The 19,765-nt window shown below is 50.7% G+C and overlaps 1 protein-coding gene across 2 annotated transcripts; it reads right to left on the bottom strand.

Annotated features, from left to right (window-relative positions):
• Window positions 1–39: 39 nt before the first annotated feature.
• prkcda (protein kinase C, delta a) lies at window positions 40–17,357 on the bottom strand. 2 transcript variants are annotated; one of them, XM_079747298.1, is made up of 18 exons: window positions 17,296–17,357; window positions 12,475–12,608; window positions 11,756–11,955; window positions 11,425–11,491; window positions 10,764–10,920; window positions 9,684–9,715; window positions 9,497–9,582; window positions 8,753–8,882; window positions 8,444–8,544; window positions 7,514–7,610; window positions 7,062–7,192; window positions 6,592–6,765; window positions 6,393–6,484; window positions 2,726–2,788; window positions 2,077–2,215; window positions 1,772–1,960; window positions 1,565–1,693; window positions 40–1,466 (listed from the first exon to the last, which is right to left on the bottom strand). In XM_079747298.1, the coding sequence occupies exons 2-18, from the start codon at window positions 12,581–12,583 to the stop codon at window positions 1,308–1,310; spliced, it is 2,055 nt and encodes a 684-aa protein (XP_079603424.1). In that variant the 5' UTR covers window positions 12,584–12,608; window positions 17,296–17,357; the 3' UTR covers window positions 40–1,307. The 2 variants fall into 2 exon arrangements, with proteins under 2 accessions (XP_079603424.1, XP_079603425.1); XM_079747299.1 differs by lacking the exon at window positions 17,296–17,357 and adding an exon at window positions 16,223–16,274.
• Between the last annotated feature and the right edge of the window lie 2,408 nt (window positions 17,358–19,765).

The following is a 19,765-nucleotide window of genomic DNA, read 5'->3' on the forward strand; positions in this document are numbered from 1 at the left end:
CAAACCAAAGGTTATGTCAATTACATTTATTTCGGTTGGTGCATATTTAAGATGTCTAAACATCTTGAAAAAACAATTTTGCCACTGAGAAAGAGAAACCAAAGACATTTCAACATATATATCATTAAGGTCAAGTCAGTCTCTATATCTTGTATTTTGATCAGGGTGAATTCCGAGGTCCGATGTCAGGAACAGAGACACATTTTAATTAATGAGATTGTTCTTAGAAGAGCCAAAGAAGACTTTACATAATTGTCATTCAACCCTTCTAGGGAAAAAGATTCCCTCGTTGCTGATCAGACATTTAGGCTGTACATAATGAAACATGTTATATTCCCTTTTCTGGCATTTCATTTGAATCTGATAAGAAATAGTTGAATTATGGAAAATAGATGTTCAGTTTGACCTGGAAACGACAATAGTTTGGTGACTTTGTCCAATGAAAATGTAGAAGACATTTATACAATATTTTACAGTAGGTGGATTTTTAATAAGATGCAAACAATGGGACAGTAAAAAATAAATCCATACCAAACCAATATACACCTTGAACAATATACATACGCACTATGTATATACAGTATCTGGATAGGTCCTACCTTTTCTACAGTAGCATTATTCTAATTATTCTGCCTATTTGTACTCTGATCATTCGTATCATTAGAATGTAATTCTGGCTTTAAAACAACATCATAGCAGTTGAAGCGTGTTCTTTCCAAGGCCCGTCTGAGCTAAAATCACATGTTGCACAGAAGCAAAAGAAAAGAAAAACATACAATATACATATTTTGTTTCTTTACAAAAATAGCATTGAGAAATTGATGGCCGTGTGGAATGGATACAAGATGTTCCTATTTGGTCTGAGAATTTAACGTGCAGTCAACAAATCGACACTTCCACGACACAACGCCATATCGAAGGTTAAATCACTAGTTTGCTATTCTAATACATGACAAAAGCTCACTAAATCACCATAACATGACGTGTGGCATGTTAGTAGAACTGAATCGATTTTACATCAAGAAGCAAACTCACCATTCCACATAATCTAGTACATTCTCATACAGGACCATTTAGCATGCATAGAAATATAACACCTATATGTACAAGGGTCGACTCTGGCAAATGTTACTCTTATAATAATAATTAGAACGAAGTACCCAGTGAGGTCCGACTCCTTTTGGACCATAAATACTAGTACACTTTATCAATCTCCTTGCCTGATTTGACAAACCTAGCCGTGATTATTTACAGCAGCTCCCTGTACCGCTAGCTTCCTGTACCGCTCACTTCCTGCTCTACATGAACTACTTGTCCAGAAGGTGCTCGAGGTTGGGGTTGATGAAGGAGAAGCCGTCGAAGGCCGTCTGGTCCATTGAGTCGATGAAGTTCTTGTCGCTGAAGGACAGCCGCGGCTTCTCGCTCAGGAACTCGCGGTCAAAGTTGCTGCAGTCGTTGGCAGATTTCTGTGATTAAAGGGAAACAGGTGTCAGTGAAGCTCATGACCGGTAGAACGTCATCCTGAAGGACCAGCTGATTCTGATGACCACGATGTGGAACGTACCACTTTGGGCTTGAAGGGGGGGTCCATCTCCCTTCTTTCCAAAGCCGTCCAGTTGATGGTTTTGAAGAAGGGGTGTGAACAAATATTACCCACAATTCCGAGCCTGCGAGTGGGTTCTCTCTCAAAGAGCTATGGACGGGAGTAGAGAACAGAGTTAGAGAGAGCCATGCTGGAGAGAGGTCCCATATTGAGGAGGGGGGGGCTCACCTTCTCCATGAGGTCCTTGGCCTCCTTGGTGATCCAGCGGGGGTAATGGGGCGTGTCCATGCGGATGGACTCAAACAGCTCATCCTCGTCATCGCCATGGAACGGAGACTGGCCAATCAGCATCTCGTACAGCAGGACTCCAAAGGACCACCAGTCGACGGAGAAGGAGTACCTCTGTCCCAACAGGATCTGATGACATCATCACATAAGAACTCATCATCGTCAGCGTCACAGAGGAATGCCTAGCGTGGACCTGGAGACCCCAGCGCTTTAGGGGGTCTCGTGGGGTTCGTGTTGTTCTGTACCTCTGGAGCGATGTAGTCCGGTGTGCCGCAGAAGGTGGTGGCCCGGTTCTCTCCAAACACGTTCTCCTTGCACATGCCAAAGTCTGCGATCTTGATGTGTCCGTCCTGGTCCAACATCACGTTGTCTAACTTCAGATCTCTGGAAGAAGAGCAGAACCTCGTTAAGGGAAACAGCTGTCTTCATCTTAGACCCCTAAATGTACAATGTGAGAGTTAGAGAGTGTGAGAGTGTGAGAGTGAGTGAGAGTGTGAGGTGGGAGAGAGTGTGAGGGTGACAGAGGGAGAGAGTGAGAGTGGGAGAGTGGGAGGGAGTGAGAGTTTGAGAGAGTGAGAGAGTGAGAGAGTGAGAGTGGGAGAGTGGGAGGGAGTGAGAGTGAGAGTGAGAGTTTGAGAGTGTGAGAGAGTGATAGTGTAAGGGTGAGGGTGAGAGAGTGTGATAGTGTAAGGGTGAGGGTGAGAGAGTGTGATAGTGTAAGGGTGAGGGTGAGAGAGTGTGATAGTGTAAGGGTGAGGGTGAGAGAGTGTGATAGTGTAAGGGTGAGAGTGGGAGAGAGTCTGATAGTCAGAGAGTGTGAGAGAGTGAGGGTGAGAGAGTGAGATAATGTGAGTTTGAGAGTGTGAGGGTGAGAGAGTGTGAGTGTCTTCTGACCTGTAGATGACTCCCTTGGAATGCAGGAACTGAAGGCCACAGATGATCTCAGCCGAGTAGAACCTAGGGAGTGAGAACATCGTCATTACTGCTCCGCAGACAGGACCCAGAACCACCGTATCTCGGCACGGCGTGGACATAAATTATTGAGGACATTTTGTCCAGAGTAGGGGCGGCTGAACAGCGTGCTTATAATTTGAAACACGAGAGTTGCCGCCAATGGAAAGATTAACCGGGCGATAACCGGCTTCTTTTGTCAACCGTGCGGCGTAATGAAGACTGCGTCCTAACAGAACAAACTGCGTCCTAACAGAACAAACTGCTTCCTAACAAACTGTGTCCTAACAGAACAAACTGCGTCCTAACAGAACAAACTGCATCCTAACAGAACAAACTGCTTCATAACAGACTGCCCTAACACAACAAACAGTGTCCTAACAGACTCTATCCTAACAGACTGTGTCCTAACAGAACAAACTGTGTCCTAACAGACTCTATCCTAACAGACTCTATCCTAACAGACTCTATCCTAACAAACTGCGTCCTAACAGAACAAACTGCGTCCTAACAGAACAAACTGCGTCCTAACAGAACAAACTGCGTCCTAACAGAACAAACTGTGTCCTAACAGAACAAACTGTGTCCTAACAGAACAAACTGCGTCCTAACAGAACAAACTGCTTCATAACAGACTGCCCTAACAGAACAAACTGCATCCTAACAGTACAAACTGCATTCCAACAGAACAAACTGCATTCCAACAGAACAAACTGCGTCCCAACAGAACAAACTGCGTCCCAACAGAACAAACTGCGTCCCAACAGAACAAACTGCGTCCCAACAGAACAAACTGTGTCCTAACAGAACAAACTGTGTCCTTTCAGAACAAATTGTGTCCTAACAGAACAAACTGTGTCCTTTCAGAACAAATTGTGTCCTAACAGAACAAACTGTGTCTTAACAGAACGGAGTAAATATGTCAAAGTAAACCTAATGAAGTGATCAAGATAAAACAAACACACACACACACACACACAATCAGTAAAGGACACCTGCACATCAGACATAGTATATATTAAAGCCGGGAAGTTCTGTGAGTAGTTCCAGATGTTTGACAGTGTGGCGACAGGCCCTGTACTGTGTTGAGGGGCGGGGCCGGCTGATGTGTGCAGTCGGTCAACAGGTTGTGGCAGCCAGCCACTCGGAGAACAGCGCCTTTGTGCTGAATCAGCCGCAGTGGAAACTCTAGAGTTCAGACAGTGCCCAGGGAAAAGGATTGCATAACCAGGAAACCCGAACCAGGAGCCACTTTCCATTGCACTTTGGAGGCGCTGGAAGGAAACGCACACACACACTAACACCATCACGCACACTGGTCTCTAACACACACGCACACTAGTCCTAACACAAACACACACACACTGGTCCCGAACACACACACGCCCACTAACGCAGACATGCACACTGGTCCCTAACACACAACCGCAACACTAACACAAGCACGCACACTGGTCTTTAACGCAAACGCACACTGGTCCTAACACAAACACACACACTGGCCCCTACACACACGCACACTAACACTGGTCCCTAACACAAACACACACATTGGCCCCTACACACACGCACACTAACACTGGTCCGAACACAAACACACACAATGGCCCCTACACACACGCACACTAACACTGGTCCCTAACACACACACGCACACTAACACAAACACGCACACTGGTCTCTAACAACACACACACACACACACACACACACCCCGGTCCCTAACAAAGCTCAAACCAGCGTGAATGCGGTTAATGATTAACGTTGTTGCAAACCGTCAATATCATGTTTCTCTTGTTGTATTATTTCTGGCTCTCAACTAATCGATTGTCGGGGAGGGGTGGGGCGGCACTAGAGCACGGCGCGCGTGCGCGTGTTGTGCGTTCGGGTGTGTGTGCGTACGGGCATGCCCGTGGGCATTCCGTGCTCTGTGTTTGTGACTGGCCCTGTGTGATGACATGCAGAACACCGCTGGTAGCTCTCCCTGAGCTCCATGTAGCGACTGAGGATGGAGGGCAGCCAGGAGAGGCTCCGGCGTCACAGAGCCTCCTCATAAGGCTGTCCTCCACCAGGTCCACCCCCGACGACCAGGTCCACCCCCGACGACCAGGTCTCCCCCCTGACGACCAGGTCCCCCCCGACGACCAGGTCCCCCCTGACGACCAGGTCCCCCCTGACGACCAGGTCTCCCCCCCTGACGACCAGGTCCCCCCCGACGACCAGGTCTCCCCCCCGACGACCAGGTCCCCCCTGACGACCAGGTCTCCCCCCCTGACGACCAGGTCTCCCCCCCTGACGACCAGGTCTCCCCCCTGACGACCAGGTCCCCCCCGACGACCAGGTCCCCCCCGACGACCAGGTCTCCCCCCCTGACGACCAGGTCTCCCCCCCTGACGACCAGGTCCCCCCCCCTGACGACCAGGTCCCCCCCGACGACCAGGTCTCCCCCCCTGACGACCAGGTCCCCCCCTGACGACCAGGTCTCCCCCCGACGACCAGGTCTCCCCCCGACGACCAGGTCCCCCCCCCTGACGACCAGGTCTCCCCCCCGACGACCAGGTCCCCCCTGACGACCAGGTCTCCCCCCCTGACGACCAGGTCTCCCCCCTGACGACCAGGTCCCCCCCGACGACCAGGTCCCCCCCGACGACCAGGTCCCCCCCTGACGACCAGGTCCCCCCCTGACGACCAGGTCTCCCCCTGACGACCAGGTCCCCCCCCGACGACCAGGTCCCCCCCCGACGACCAGGTCTCCCCCCCTGACGACCAGGTCTCCCCCCGACGACCAGGTCTCCCCCCCTGACGACCAGGTCTCCCCCCCGACGACCAGGTCCCCCCCCGACGACCAGGTCCCCCCCGACGACCAGGTCTCCCCCCCTGACGACCAGGTCTCCCCCCCTGACGACCAGGTCTCCCCCCCTGACGACCAGGTCCCCCCCCTGACGACCAGGTCTCCCCCCTGACGACCAGGTCGCCCCCGACGACCAGGTCTCCCCCCCTGACGACCAGGTCTCCCCTCCTGACGACCAGGTCTCCCCCCGACGACCAGGTCTCCCCCCCTGATGACCAGGTCCCCCCCGACGACCAGGTCCGCTACAGACCACCGGCCCGGTGGCAGCGTGCATTGAGAGCCTCTTCTGAGTGGCTGTAATTGGGGTTATAGTGGGAGTAGTGGGAGTAGTGGGGCTGTAAGAGGGGTTATAGCGGGAATAGTGGGGATGTTTCAACCTATCCTGGGGGGTTTAAATATGCCACCTGTGTCACGGCTGCAATCTAGCGTGTTCTTTGTCGTCTTACTCCAAACATCCCTCATTTACTAGTGAAATCCATCCCACCGAGGACACACAAACACACACACACACACACACACACACACACACACACACACACACACCGCTAACACAAGGGCAGCCTGCTCCATACAAGGGCAGACGGAGGAGCAGCCCGGAGCTAATGGGACCGCAACAGTGAGCCCCCCCGGCGCGCCTGCTTTCCCTCAGAGCGGCGTGCCTTGGGGAGGGCTCTGGCACTACGGCGCGCTGTTATGTCAGCAGGGTCTCCTGTTGTGGCTCAGCGGCCGGGGGTACTCGAGGGGGGGGGGGGCACTCACATGGACCGGTACAGGTCGAAGCGCCCCTTTTCCTGGATGTGGAACATCAGGTCGCCTCCGTTCAGGTACTCCATCACGAAGAACAGATGCTCCTGGGAACCAGACGACCAGGACGCATTACGAGGACACGGTGTGAGCGTTACTGACAAAAGAGGCATCACAGGAGCTGGGCTGATGTACAGGGGAGGGGGGGGCGTACCTTGGTCTGGAAGGTGGAGAACAGGTGGGTGAGGAAGGGGTTGTCCCAGGCCAGGGCCAGCACCCTCTTCTCCACCATGGTGCACTCCACGTCGTCGTCCATCAGAACCACGTCCTTCTTCAGAGCCTTCACGGCAAAGTACTCCCCCTGACCCTTCAGCTCGGCAAGGAGGACCTGAGGAGGGGAGAAGATGAGAGGAGGAGGGGGGAGAGGAGGAAAGGAGAGAGGAGATATCAGGAGGAAAGAGATAAAAGGAGAAGAGGAGAGGAGAGGAGAGACGAAGGGAAGGGGAGAGGAGCAGAGAGAATTAAATGAAAGGAGAGTAGAGGAGAGGAGAGATGATGGGAGAGCAGACACGATGGGAGAAGGGGATAAGTGATTACATTCAGAAATCAGAAAAGACGCAGAGAACACAAAGGACAAACAGTAGTGATCTGCATGAGTCTGTCCTGATGTCTCGTTAGGCCTACCTTCCCAAAGCTGCCCTTGCCCAGGACCTTGTGGAAGATGAAGTTGTCCACCTTGACGCGGCTGAGGTGGTCCACACGGGACACAGGCCGCGGGCAGGACCCCTCCCACAGTTTACCGTACTGTCCCCCGTCTGGGACACAAGGAACAACAGGACCCGTGATCAACGATCTGAAGCAGGCCGCCCACAGCCCCCCAGTTCGAACACACCCCTACCTTTACGACCACACCGCCCACCCCCCCCAACCCCCCCCCCCATACACACACACACACACACACACACACACACACACACACACACACACACACACACACACACACACACACTCAGGACTCTCTGCTGGACCAAGAGTGTCTCCGTATGATCAGATATAGATATATAGATATGAGATGTATAGATCTATAGATATGAGATGTATACATATATAGATACATCGATATGAGATGTACTGACCGCTGACATCCAGGTTGGCGTTCTTGTTCACCTCCTCATAAACCCCGATGTCTTCCAGATTATCAGGGCTGTTCGGGTCTGAGCGCCGGGTCGACTTCTGGGAACAGACACAGAAACATGAGGACAGCTACAGTAAAAAAATAATAATAAAGGAGTACAGCTGGTACTACAGTAAATAGAGGAGTACTACGCTTTACTTAGAGCAGTATTATGGTGTAGATAGAGAAGCTGCTAATGGTGTATGCTAAGCTGATCCAAAAGAAATCGAAAATCAATAAAACAATTTTTTTACAAATAAGATGAAACTCGCCAATCGATAAGAAGCAGACTGGGAGCCAGTGTCAGCCAGTTCCAGTGCTGTAAGCAGTGTGACACCAGTGGACTGTAGACGAGTACGACACCAGTGGACTGGATGTGGGATCTTTTTTTGATTCCCTGTGGTTTTCATTCTAGGTCTTTGTGGTTCATGTAGATGTCCCTTCAATAACTGCATGTAACTTTTGAAATCCGACCTTTCATTTAGGTTGCAGTGGATTTAATCTTCAGGGACGTAAGACTGAGCAATGCTTTGTTTTGGACTTCCATCCAAAACCTTTTTCTGTTTACAGCGAGAAAGGCGGCAGCTCTGGTCCACGATCCGAACCTCCTTCAACCACTAAAGATCAGCCGTCCTGCTGCTCTCTGCCCAGCCCTTACGCCGGGTAACGCAGGCTGCGAGCGGAGCTCTGTATAAATAAGGACGAGGGAACTCGAAACGCCACCAGAGGCCACTTCCTGTCCTTAAACACAACAAGGCGGGCGGCTCGGGTTCCAGCGCACAACGCAGCGCCTCGCTCAGCTCCCTGAATGGGTGTGCGCCAGTGTGTGTGTGTGTGTGTGTGTGTGTGTGTGTGTGTGTGTGTGTGTGTGTGTGGACACACGGTGACTGACCTGGCTGACTTGGTCAAGTGCTTCGGCTAATAGTTTCTGGTTGATTCCGCAGAGGTTGGCCACTTTATCCTGACACTTGTGATGAACGTTCATGCAACATTCTGCAAAAACCAAGAGAACAAGAGCTCGTTAGCACATGACCCCCCCAGGGGAACGCAACAGATGAGCCCCGCCCCCAGTTGAGCCCCATCCCAATATGAGCTGAGCCCCCACAAGCCCCCTCCCCCCCCATATGAGCTCCCCTCCCACATAAGTCCCGCCCCCACATAAGTCCCGCCCCCACATGAGCCCCGCCCCCCAACTCCGTACCTTCACACTTAAGGCCCTGCTTCACCAGCCCCCACAGCAGGCTGCCGCAGTGGTCGCAGAAGGTGGGGCTCATGTAGTTGTGCATCCTGAAGCGGTGGGGCATGTCGATCTTGAAGCGCTCCTTCTGGAACTACACACACAAGCAGAGGTTAGGTGGGGTCGGAGGTCGGGTGGGGTCAGAGGTCTGGTGGGGTCGGAGGTCTGGTGGGGTCAGAGGTCTGGTGGGGTCAGAGGTCTGGTGGGGTCAGAGGTCAGGTGGGGTCGGAGGTCAGGTGGGGTCAGAGGTTAGGTGGGGTCGGAGGTCGGGTGGGGTCAGAGGTTAGGTGGGGTCGGAGGTCGGGTGGGGTCAGAGATTAGGTGGGGTCGGAGGTCTGGTGGGGTCAGAGGTCTGGTGGGGTCAGAGGTCAGGTGGGGTCGGAGGTCAGGTGGGGTCGGAGGTCAGGTGGGATAGGGGGTCGGAGGTCAGGTGGAGTCAGAGGTCAGGTGGGGTCAGAGGTCAGGTGGGGTCGGAGGTCGGAGGTTAGTAGAGGGCGGAGGATAGGTGGAGGGTTAGGTGGGGTCGGAGATTAGGTTAACAACGAGTAAACACGGTTGGCCAGTTGACTAGTCAGAGGAGCCTTCACCTCATTGGCTGCTGAAGCCTCTAGAAGACGCCCTCCGTACCAGGTGAGGGGTGGAGCAGTAGGCCCCACCCCTCACCTGGGGGGGGCGGGGGGGTGAACAGAGAGGACCAGCGCTACCCACCATGGTCTCCCTGCTGTTGGTCGCCGTGCCCGTACATCTCCCGATGATCTTGTCGATGCACTTCTTGTGGATGGCCGCGTTGCATTCTGGGGAACAGAGAGGAGAGGTGTGAACAGTGGAGTGGTGCGGACCTTCTGCTGGAACCAGCGGAGGACACCACACTCTGTAGGACCTGATTCATACTCACGTCTGCATTTGTAGCCTTGCTTGTTGAGTCCCCTGTGAGAAGCAGAGAGTTAGATGGCGTTCCTGACTGTGATGGACTGATGACGCCAGTGGGCGCTGAAGCAGAGCTCAGCGCGCTAAGGGCATCTGTGAGGGACGTTCATCTGAAAGCCTCGCCTGTCGTGTTCTGGATATCCTGAGATACGCCCAGCAGGGGGTCTGGGAGGCATTGGGACCACGTTCCACCCCAAGTTCAAACCAACCGCTCCCCCCCCCCCGCCAGCAACTAGATGGTATGACCCTGAGGGTGACCTGCTTTCTACATGTTCATACGAGTGTACAACTGATGTCTAGAGTCATCTATCAGATACTATCAGGTTCTAGGATACCACAAGTTTAACATCCGATCAATCCATAAATCTGGACCCTGGACCCAATCTAACGCCAGGTGTAAATCAGATCAGTGTTTTAGTGGTCAACAGTTCATGGTTAATAACAATAGGGTTATATAAAGCTAGAGGCCAGGGGGTCTACAGAGACCAGGTGGTCTACAGAGGTCTACAGAGACCAGGAGGTCTATAGAGACCAGGAGGTCTTCAGAGGCCAGGTGGTCTAGAGAGACCAGGGGGTCTACAGAGGTCTACAGAGACCAGGAGGACTAGAAAGGTCTACAGAGGCCAGGTGGTCTACAGAGACCAGGTGGTCTACAGAGACCAGGAGGTCTAGAGAGACCAGGAGGTCTTCAGAGGCCAGGTGGTCTAGAGAGGTCTACAGAGACCAGGGGGTCTACAGAGACCAGGAGGTCTACAGAGGTCTAGAGAGACCAGGTGATCTACAGAGACCAGGAGGTCTTCAGAGACCAGGAGGTCTACAGAGACCAGGAGGTCTACAGAGACCAGGTGATCTACAGAGACCAGGAGGTCTACAGAGACCAGGGGGTCTACAGAGACCAGGAGGTCTACAGAGGTCTAGAGAGACCAGGTGATCTACAGAGACCAGGTGGTCTTCAGAGACCAGGTGGTCTACAGAGACCAGGAGGTCTACAGAGGCCAGGAGGTCTACAGAGACCAGGTGGTCTAGAGAGGCCAGGAGGTGGACTAACCAGACGAACTCCCTGCAGACTGAGCAGAAGGTGGGCTGGCGGAAGAAGGTAGCGGAGAACTCGTGGTTCTTGATGAAGTGGATCTTAGCCTGCTTGATGGCTCCTCGTCGGCGGTTGATGGTGGGGGCCTCCTCCTCCTTCGCGCTCGGCCGGCTCTCTGGGGAACAGGGGGGGGGGGGGGGGGTTAAACGTCACATGACCTCCTGAGCAAAGGCCATGGCGACTGAGCAACGCTAGCGACGGGCCGGGTGATTCGGAGTTCCCCTTAAAAGACAGACTGGTCCGACAAGCTTTGAAAAGAGGAATGTTTTAATACATGGAAGGGGCTGCTTCAGTTCACAGGAAAAAAGAAAAGGATTCCAGGTCAGACGTCACGTGACCTCCTGAGCGAGGGCGAAGTGCCAGGTGACTCATCGGGAGTTCCCCTTAAAAGTCAGACTGGTAAGACTAGCTTTAAAAAGAGGAATTATTTAATACATGGAAGGAGCTGCTTCATTTTCACAAGATAGAGGAAAAGGATTCAAGGTCCATGATCAAGGAATCAGTCGAAGTACATTTGAGCCACAGTCCTGTGTAGTCCTTGTGTAGGAAGCACAAGCTCCATAAAAACATTTAGAGGAAGAATGTCAATAAAAGGGAAATTGATAAAACGTGGTCTCACCAGAATCCGCTCCCTCTAGGAAATACTGCACTGCCATCATGACTTTACCAGAGGGCTGTAGATCAACCTGCACACACATATAAGCGCATACACGCAACCACGCACACGCACACGCACACACACACACACACACACACACACACACACACACATTTAACAATCCTCCCCGCTAAAAGGGAAGCAAAACAAAAAGCAAACATAGCAATAAAAATAGAAAACTAAGAAAAAGTCATTTCAGCCTGAAGGACAGAGAGAAAATCTAAAACTAGACATAACAAGATGCATTGATGTTCAACCCATGAATAGACAAAGTTAAATAGATCAACTTTACCCAGAACTCTGCGCGGCCGTTGGCCTTCTTGCAGCGCTCTGCGAGCACGGACACGCCCACGGTGACCTCGGCCAGCGCCGCCTCCGCCGTCTGCATCAGCATCACCTGCAGCACGCGGCCCTCGTAGATGTGGGCGTCGAAGCTGGCCTTCCAGGCCGGGTACATGGTGGGCTTCCTCTGAACCAGGGTCTTACCCCGCTCTGCAGCGAGAGGGTCAGGGGTCAGGGGAGTTAGGGTGACCCCCGACCCCACCGTTGAAACCCCCGACACAACGAAGTGAGACTGCCATTGATTCCCACGGAAACAGGGAGTCAAACAAGTTGAAACTCATTCAGCGTGTGAAACGAGCAATGCTCTATATACACAAAGAAATCTGTTCACACCCCCAGTGATCTATCAGCACACTGAACCCCCGGGTGATATCAGAGGAACAACTGCCACATTAACCCCAGGTGATATCAGCCTCTCACCATACACTGAACCCCAGGTGATATCAGCCTCTCACCACACACTGACCCCCAGGTGATATCAGCCTCTCACCATACACTGAACCCCAGGTGATATCAGCCTCTCACCACACACTGACCCCCAGGTGATATCAGCCTCTCACCACACACTGACCCCCAGGTGATATCAGCCTCTCACCACACTGACCCCCAGTTGATATCAGAGGAATATCTATCACCACACTGACCCCCCAGGTGATATCAGCAGCTCACCAGTGGTCAGAGCCTCCTTCATCTTGATGGCGCAGAAGGGGCTGTCGGCCCCTGGGGACAGGGCTCCCAGGTCGTAGGAGTTGAAGGCGATCCTCAGGAAGGGGGCCATGGTGCGGACGGGGGGCCGGGCTCACCTGCCCCACCAGGACAAACCGTTAGACACGCAGGACTACAAGTCAGTCAAGTCAAATATAATTATGCCACTAGGGGAGATTAGGATGCAGCCAGGTATTAACAAACACACAGCAACAACAAGACACAGACTAAGATAGTAGTTAGTGATGGAAACACCATCAAAACTCAAATGACAGAGACCAGTACATAAAAATACATACAAATACATAAGAGGGTTAAACACCACCTCTCATACAATAGCGGGAATCATACACAGCAGGAAAGCAGTCTATATGAACACAGGACGAACCAACGATATGATGTTTCTACTCATTATCAGCAGATGGACGGATGGAGTGACTGGTAATGAAGACCGACGCCATGCATGATGTTTCGCCTCATTATCACCAGAACGACAGATGGAGTGACTAGTTATGAAGACCAACGCCATGCATGATGCTGCTTCTCATTATTAACGGATAGACAGATGGATTAAGGCTATGTTTACATCCTATCACATTTCTTTACAATACCACAACAAACAGATTCATTGTCATCATAAAATAGAAAAGTCACTTTTAGTTGTATATCTTGTATACATCCATATATTTAGTCACGAAAAAATGACTTGTTGAAGTCTGCTTCCAATGGCTGGGCGATTAACCTAATTTCGATCTCGATTTCGATATTAGCGTCAAACGATCACAAAACTGATATAATCTAGTTTTCTATTTATTTTTTATTATTGAATGTTTGATAGAAAGTGCAGGATACAGAACAGCTGGATACATATCTGTATATTGTTTTAGATTTGCACATTTGTATAGTGTATTTTTTAAGGCGAAATTTCAAAGTTCTCAGTTACTAAGTGTTTTTGGGAGAGACATGCTGAATAAATACATCATGTTTTCAAACCAAAAAATAATCGTTTGAATAATCGTGATTTCAATATTGACCAAAATAATTGTGATTTTGATTTTTCCATAATCGAGCAGCCCTAGCTTCCATGGAGACGTAAAGACTGAGTCTTTATCAATGCTAATATGCTACCTCTCCTGTGAGGGCTGTTGATGACCTGATCAGCTATTGGATGATGAGGTGGAGAAATAAAAATCTCAGATAAGATTCCACAGCTGCTGGGACTCTCCTGTTGACAGCTTGTTGGCTCAGGTTATGATTTCAATCTAGAATTTATAACTCAAATTTGACTGAAACAACTGATTTAAAAGAAATTAGAGCAGACGGATATTTGCTCTCCACCACATAGAACTACACTTTCTCTTTGTTTCACCTTTGATTCTCCTGCTGTCATTCCAGAGAATTGAAGATATGCATTGCAAGCAGCTCTCTGGTAGATTGTTCAGATTAACATTTATTGTCTGCATCTATCGCCTCAGGAAAAAAGATACCTCTGACCTTACATGACCAGAGTATCAGGTATGAAAGAGTTAAACCGGTCTGACAGACAGCATAAAGGCCTGGTTCGCCAAATAAATGGTGGAATACGATCCGATAATGAACAGCTATCTTATCAAACTCCTCATAAACTCAATATCTTACCTATGGGTAAACAACGTGTTGTCGACCCTAACAGCCTAAAGAGCGTCGCTGTGTATTCAGCCTTTGTTCACCGGCTCAAACCTGCTGCGTCTGTACTTTGTACCGACGCCTTGAGTCACTCTAGGGACTTATCACACGGCCACACCCACAGAAGGAGCTATAGCCCCTGAGACAGGGGGCTGTTACAGGACCGGATCTCCAAGAGAACCTCTAGCCACTACTGGGTTAGGCCCGGGATGACCGGGCAACCCTGAGCATGACAGGATCACACGCCATTGAGAACCTTTCAGACTGGTGCTGTGACATTGGGTCAACGGTCACACACTCATCTGACGCAGAGCCAAAGGTTTGCTTGTGTGTCTCTGTGTCAGTGACTCTGTCTCTCTGTGTGTGTTTGTGTTTGTGTGCATGTGTTATGGTTCAGGTTGTGTCAAGTGTGTGTGTGTGTGTGTGTGTGTGTGTTATGGTTCAGGTTGTGTAAAGTGTGTTTGTTTGTGTGTGTGTGTGGTTCAGGTATGTGGTTCAGGTGTGTATGTGTGTGTGTGTGTGTGTGTGTGTGTCTGCTCCAGCTGCTGTCCTGCTCTCTCTTCCTGTGATACTGGAGGATTTCTGCTCTGCATTGCTGAGCTCAACGAGTCCCAACACATACCATCTGATGTCTGACGGCCTGGGCCACCCCAGCCTCCACCCCCACCCTCCTGGAACACAACACCTCCACCACCACCCCTAGTAGTAAACACCATCCCTCCACCCTCCTGGTACACAACACCTCCACCACCACCCCTAGTAGTAAACACCATCCCTCCACCCTCCTGGTACACAACACCTCCACCACCACCCCTAGTAGTAAACACCAACCCTCCACCCTCCTGGTACACAACACCTCCACCACCACCCCTAGTAGTAAACACCATCCCTCCACCCTCCTGGTACACAACACCTCCACCACCACCCCTAGTAGTAAACACCATCCCTCCACCCACCTGGTACACAACACCTCCACCCCCACCCTTCTAGTACACACCACCCCTGCACCACCCTCTCAGCTCCAACACCACCCTCTCAGCTCCAACACCAATACTCTTAACATACGATAAGTTGGGGAATCTAAATAAGCTATAGTTATGATTAGTCTAGAATCTACATTTTTAACATAACATTTTGGTACGTCACGTTTTTTTTACAGTTCCATGACAAAGCAAACGATCGACACGACTGTGTCCGTGATCCAGAAGATCCAGAAGATAGAAGTTAACTAACGGAGCTAGTGTGTCCGTGATCCAGAAGATCCAGAAGATAGAAGTTAACTAACGGAGCTAGTGTGTCTGTGATCTAGAAGGTCCAGAAGATAGGGGTGAACTAACGGAGCTAGTGTGTCTGTGATCCAGAAGATCCAGAAGATAGAAGTTAACTAACGGAGCTAGTGTGTCTGTGATCCAGAAGATCCAGAAGATAGAAGTTAACTAACGGAGCTAGTGTGTCTGTGATCTAGAAGGTCCAGAAGATAGGGGTGAACTAACGGAGGTAGTGTGTCCTGATCCAGAGTATCATAGAGATAGGGTTAACACCCACAGGTCTGCCTCCTGCCTGGCAGTCCTCTCAGAGGAGCGGGGTCTCTCAGACGTCCGGACCGTTAGTAGGTCAGCATCTTTGCCTCGTTCTGCTCCAGCAACACACTGGGAACTGCGAGTGTCTCACACTGCCGGCTGCTCCCCGGAGAACTGCTCCCCTGAGCGGGGGAACCGCTCAACTGAGCGGGAGAACTGTTCAACTGAGCGGGAGAACCAAAGCTAGCGGACAACCTACATTTTATATTTAGGGTGTTTAACAGACGCTTTTATCCAAAGCGACTTGCAATAACTACATTTGTCATAAGAAGAAAGTGAAGAAATGTATCGCTGTCGGTACAGTAAGGATGTTCATAGTCTGACCAAGTGCCAAGCAATAACAATCGCTAGGTTAACCCATTCCCCGTATACAACAAAGATAGCTAGGATAAGATGCTGCACAAGTACTATAACTAAATACGACATACAATAAGTTTGTACATTATGTGCCAGGACATACAACATACAAGGGGGTGGCTATGCTGTCTAGATGAACTCTGAGCAGGTGAGTCCTGAGTGTTTTGCAGAGGCTGGAGAGCGACTCCGCGGTCCTGAAGTCGGCAGGGAGCTCGTTCCACCACTGCGGTGCCAAAACAAAGAAGCGTTGTTACTTTGATGATCGAACTTCTGCAGGATGTCAGTCTTGCTAATCTAATCTCCACGGATACGACCAGAGGGAGCAACTGGGAAAATACATGATACGCAATATACCTTTAATACTCCTAGCATTAAGCGTATAGCCGTGTAAGCCATGTATTATAAAGGAGTGGTGATGTAAACCATTGAAACACAAGATGACAACTGTGTGTGTGTGTGTGTGTGTGTGTGTGTGTGTGTGTGTGTGTGTGTGTGTGTGTGTGTGTGATTGCGTGTCTCTGGTTGTGTGTCAATAGGATGTGGTTGTATTTCAGTTGGAGTCGTCCATGCTCTGAGTGACAGACCAGTCCTCTGAGTGACAGACCAGTCCTCTGAGTGACAGGCCCGTCCTCTGAGTGACAGGCCCGCCCTGACATGATGCTCGCGGGTTCCCCTTTGGACCGACATGTCGCTCTGGCCTCACGTTACGTTACACGTTAAGTAACATCCCGTTACGCGTTAAGTAACTTTGCGTTAAGCGTTAACGTTACACGTTAAGTAACTTTGCGTTGTGAAGCGTACAGTATCCTGGATCCGAGTCTCTCCGATCTCCTCCGCAGATCTCCGAGACCCACTTAAATTTGGTAAAAGCACACTAAGAAAAAGTAGCTTTGGTAATAATGTAACAACTCTTAAATGTGAAGCAGGCTAAAGAACCTCCGAACAGAACAGAAACGCTCAGAGAAGAACACTTAAGAACCAACAGAACAGACACGCTTATAAGAACACCAGAGAACCTCCGAACAGAAACAGCGTTTCGACTCTCGTCTTCTTCAAGTCTTACAACGAAATATGTTCCGAAACTTTTGGCCGCTTTTCGCCAAACCCCCCTGAGGCAGACGAACAGAGGTTCGGATGTGTTCGTATGGGTGATCCGTAAGGATTAAGTAAGGTTACCGCTCACCTCTCAGGTCGTTCTTCTGAGCTCAAATCGAGCTCCGTCTGCCGCTCCGCGGATAGAGGAAGTGGAGCGCGCCCACTGCTCGGAGCGTGACGTCTGCTCTGCCGTGTACACACACCCGCACACACCCGCACACACCCGCACACACACACTCACACACACACACACACACACACACACACACACACACAAGACGCGCACTATCTCACTTTCGAAAGAGTCTTTCTAATAGATATAATTAATTAATTATTGCATGTATCTTAAAATAGCTTCGACACAACAAAGAGATTAAAGGATCACATCCACTCAACCAACAAGTTTAGACTTCAGCTGAGCGCTTGTTCTGCATTATTGCTGGTATCTGTCCTATATTACCATCTCTCTCTCTCTCTCTCTCTCTCTCTCTCTCTCTCTCTCTGTCTCTCTCTCGTGTGCGTGGATTTTCGTGCGGCAGTGTGCGGGGGTATTTGCTTTGTGTAGGAGGCTAATTTCACGTATGCTTTTGGTTTGTTTCTTTCCTGAGAAACTGAACCGGAGAAGAAAGATTCTCGTGCTTTCTTCCTCGTCCTCCCCCGAGGGCCGACCTCTGTCCACCTGTTGTGTTGCACACAGAAAGTAAAGCCAAGCGAACGTATTAACGCGCTTTGTTCCAAATTAAACTGCAACGGGCCACTCAACAAATGCATTCCTCGGTGGCTTTGACAAATACCTTCGCAGGGCGAGTAATTAATAATAGAGGCAGACTCCGGGTAATCCTTCAAGGTATGCCCCACAGCCAGCTCAGTATGCGGAGGTAAGACTCGATGTAAAGTGAAACCCGAGATGGACAGGTGTGTCTGACGGACAGGTGTGTCTGATGGACAGGTGTTTCTGCTCCTCCCCCGGCTGACCAGGTAGCGATGTGATGGCAGCGACAAGAGGGAGAGTGTGCGTGTTTCCACTTTATATAGTTATATAAAGTTATAGGCTTCTCTTCACTTCAGTGGTGACATCATCTCATGTACCACTGGGCTGTTCCTGCTATCCAATCGCAGCGTTTCATTTTGGAACCAGACGAATCTGAGAGCTCATGTCAGATTGGCTCTGGCAGATAGATATTTGACGTTAGTTAAAGTTGGGGTCACAAACATTTTCAGAGCTAGAAATAGGGTCCTAAAGGTTGGGGTCCGGCCTTTTGTGACCTGAGATTGATTCAAAACTTCAGGTTTATCATTCGTCTGCAAACTTCCATTGACAGACATTTAGGTCGTCTCATGTCTTTAATTGACAACACTCTCCATGGCATCCATGGCATTGCTTTCCTGACAGGTGCCAGCAAGACGTGACTGTCATCCATCCCGTTCCTCTCTGCTCCGACGTGTGCCGAGATGAACTCTGACACGACGAAGAAGAGCTCTACTGAAGATGACCATCAGGCTGAGAGTGCTGCGTGCTGTTTGTTCTCCGTGTTCTGCGAGGGTGGGCTATTTACAGACATCAGGGGGCGGCTATAGGTGCAGCGCTAGAACTTGGAGGCTAGGAAAAGTTGTGAAAGTGGGCCATGGAGGAGCGTGTGTTCTGCTGCCCACTGCCTCCCCCCCCCCCCTCCCAGGAGAAGCCAGACGGGCGCAGACCCAGAACTGTCGGGACAAAGTCAAGGAGACGCACGGTGCTGCCGACTTTATCTTTAAAACCAGCTCACGATGAGACGTCGTTCTGCCGTGTTGTGTTGCATCCAGTGTCTATATTCAGCGCAACATCCAGGGGTCAAAGGTTAGGATGTTTGGCTCACTGTTATATATCCGTTGGGTTACGTTCTGCTAACATCAGAGGCTGCTCAGTGAACCACAGCCTGTAGCTCTATTGAGCAGGGCCGGCCTCCGCGTCATCGATTGCTTGTTTGCATGTGTGCACCGCCTGTGGCCATATGCTGGGCTGAGGGGTGAGAGCACAGCAGACCTTCCACCGGCGCCCGGCGCCGGCTGTGGTTAGTTTGAATCAATATCACAACAGTAGCGCACACAACACCGGTTCAACACCGCATCCTGCCAGCTCAGCGGCGCTCCTGTCCTCTGCGGGGAGCGCTCCCCGCCGAGTCGTCATAATTAAGTTGTATCCATCCATCTATGATCAGAGTGCAAAACGAGAAATGACTGAAAACAGGTTCCCAGTGGGCGGGGTGTTATGAGAGGAGACGCATTGAACAGAGCAGGACTGAGATGACCTCTTCATGACCCCTGCAGGCGGATGGTCTGAGCTGTATCAGGAGCGGACACGTGCTGTGTCAGTCATACTAAGCAGTGTTTCTAGAAAGCACTGAGACATCAGACCATCATGAAGGTCAACATCATGGGTGAGGATGCAGTGACAATGCATGAGGAGATACAATCGTGTGTGGGAAACAAGGGGAGCTACTGGTGAGAAAATGGCCATGCTTTGATGCATAAAGACTGAAGTAGGCTCTGCGAGCACAGAGTAAAGATAGCCTGAATAT

This window comes from Pollachius pollachius, assembly GCF_949987615.1.
Source record: "Pollachius pollachius genome assembly, chromosome: 12".
In the NCBI taxonomy this organism is placed as follows: domain Eukaryota; kingdom Metazoa; phylum Chordata; class Actinopteri; order Gadiformes; family Gadidae; genus Pollachius; species Pollachius pollachius.

Coding starts and splice junctions, on each gene's coding strand:
- prkcda (XM_079747298.1), bottom strand. CDS start 12,583: ATGGCCCCCTTCCTGAGGATCGCCTTCAACTCCTACGACCTGGGAGCC. Junction 10,921..11,424: donor CCTAGAGGGAGCGGATTCTG/GTGAGACCACGT, acceptor CCTGTTCCCCAG/AGAGCCGGCCGAGCGCGAAG. Junction 1,961..2,076: donor CGGACTACATCGCTCCAGAG/GTACAGAACAAC, acceptor TGATGTCATCAG/ATCCTGTTGGGACAGAGGTA.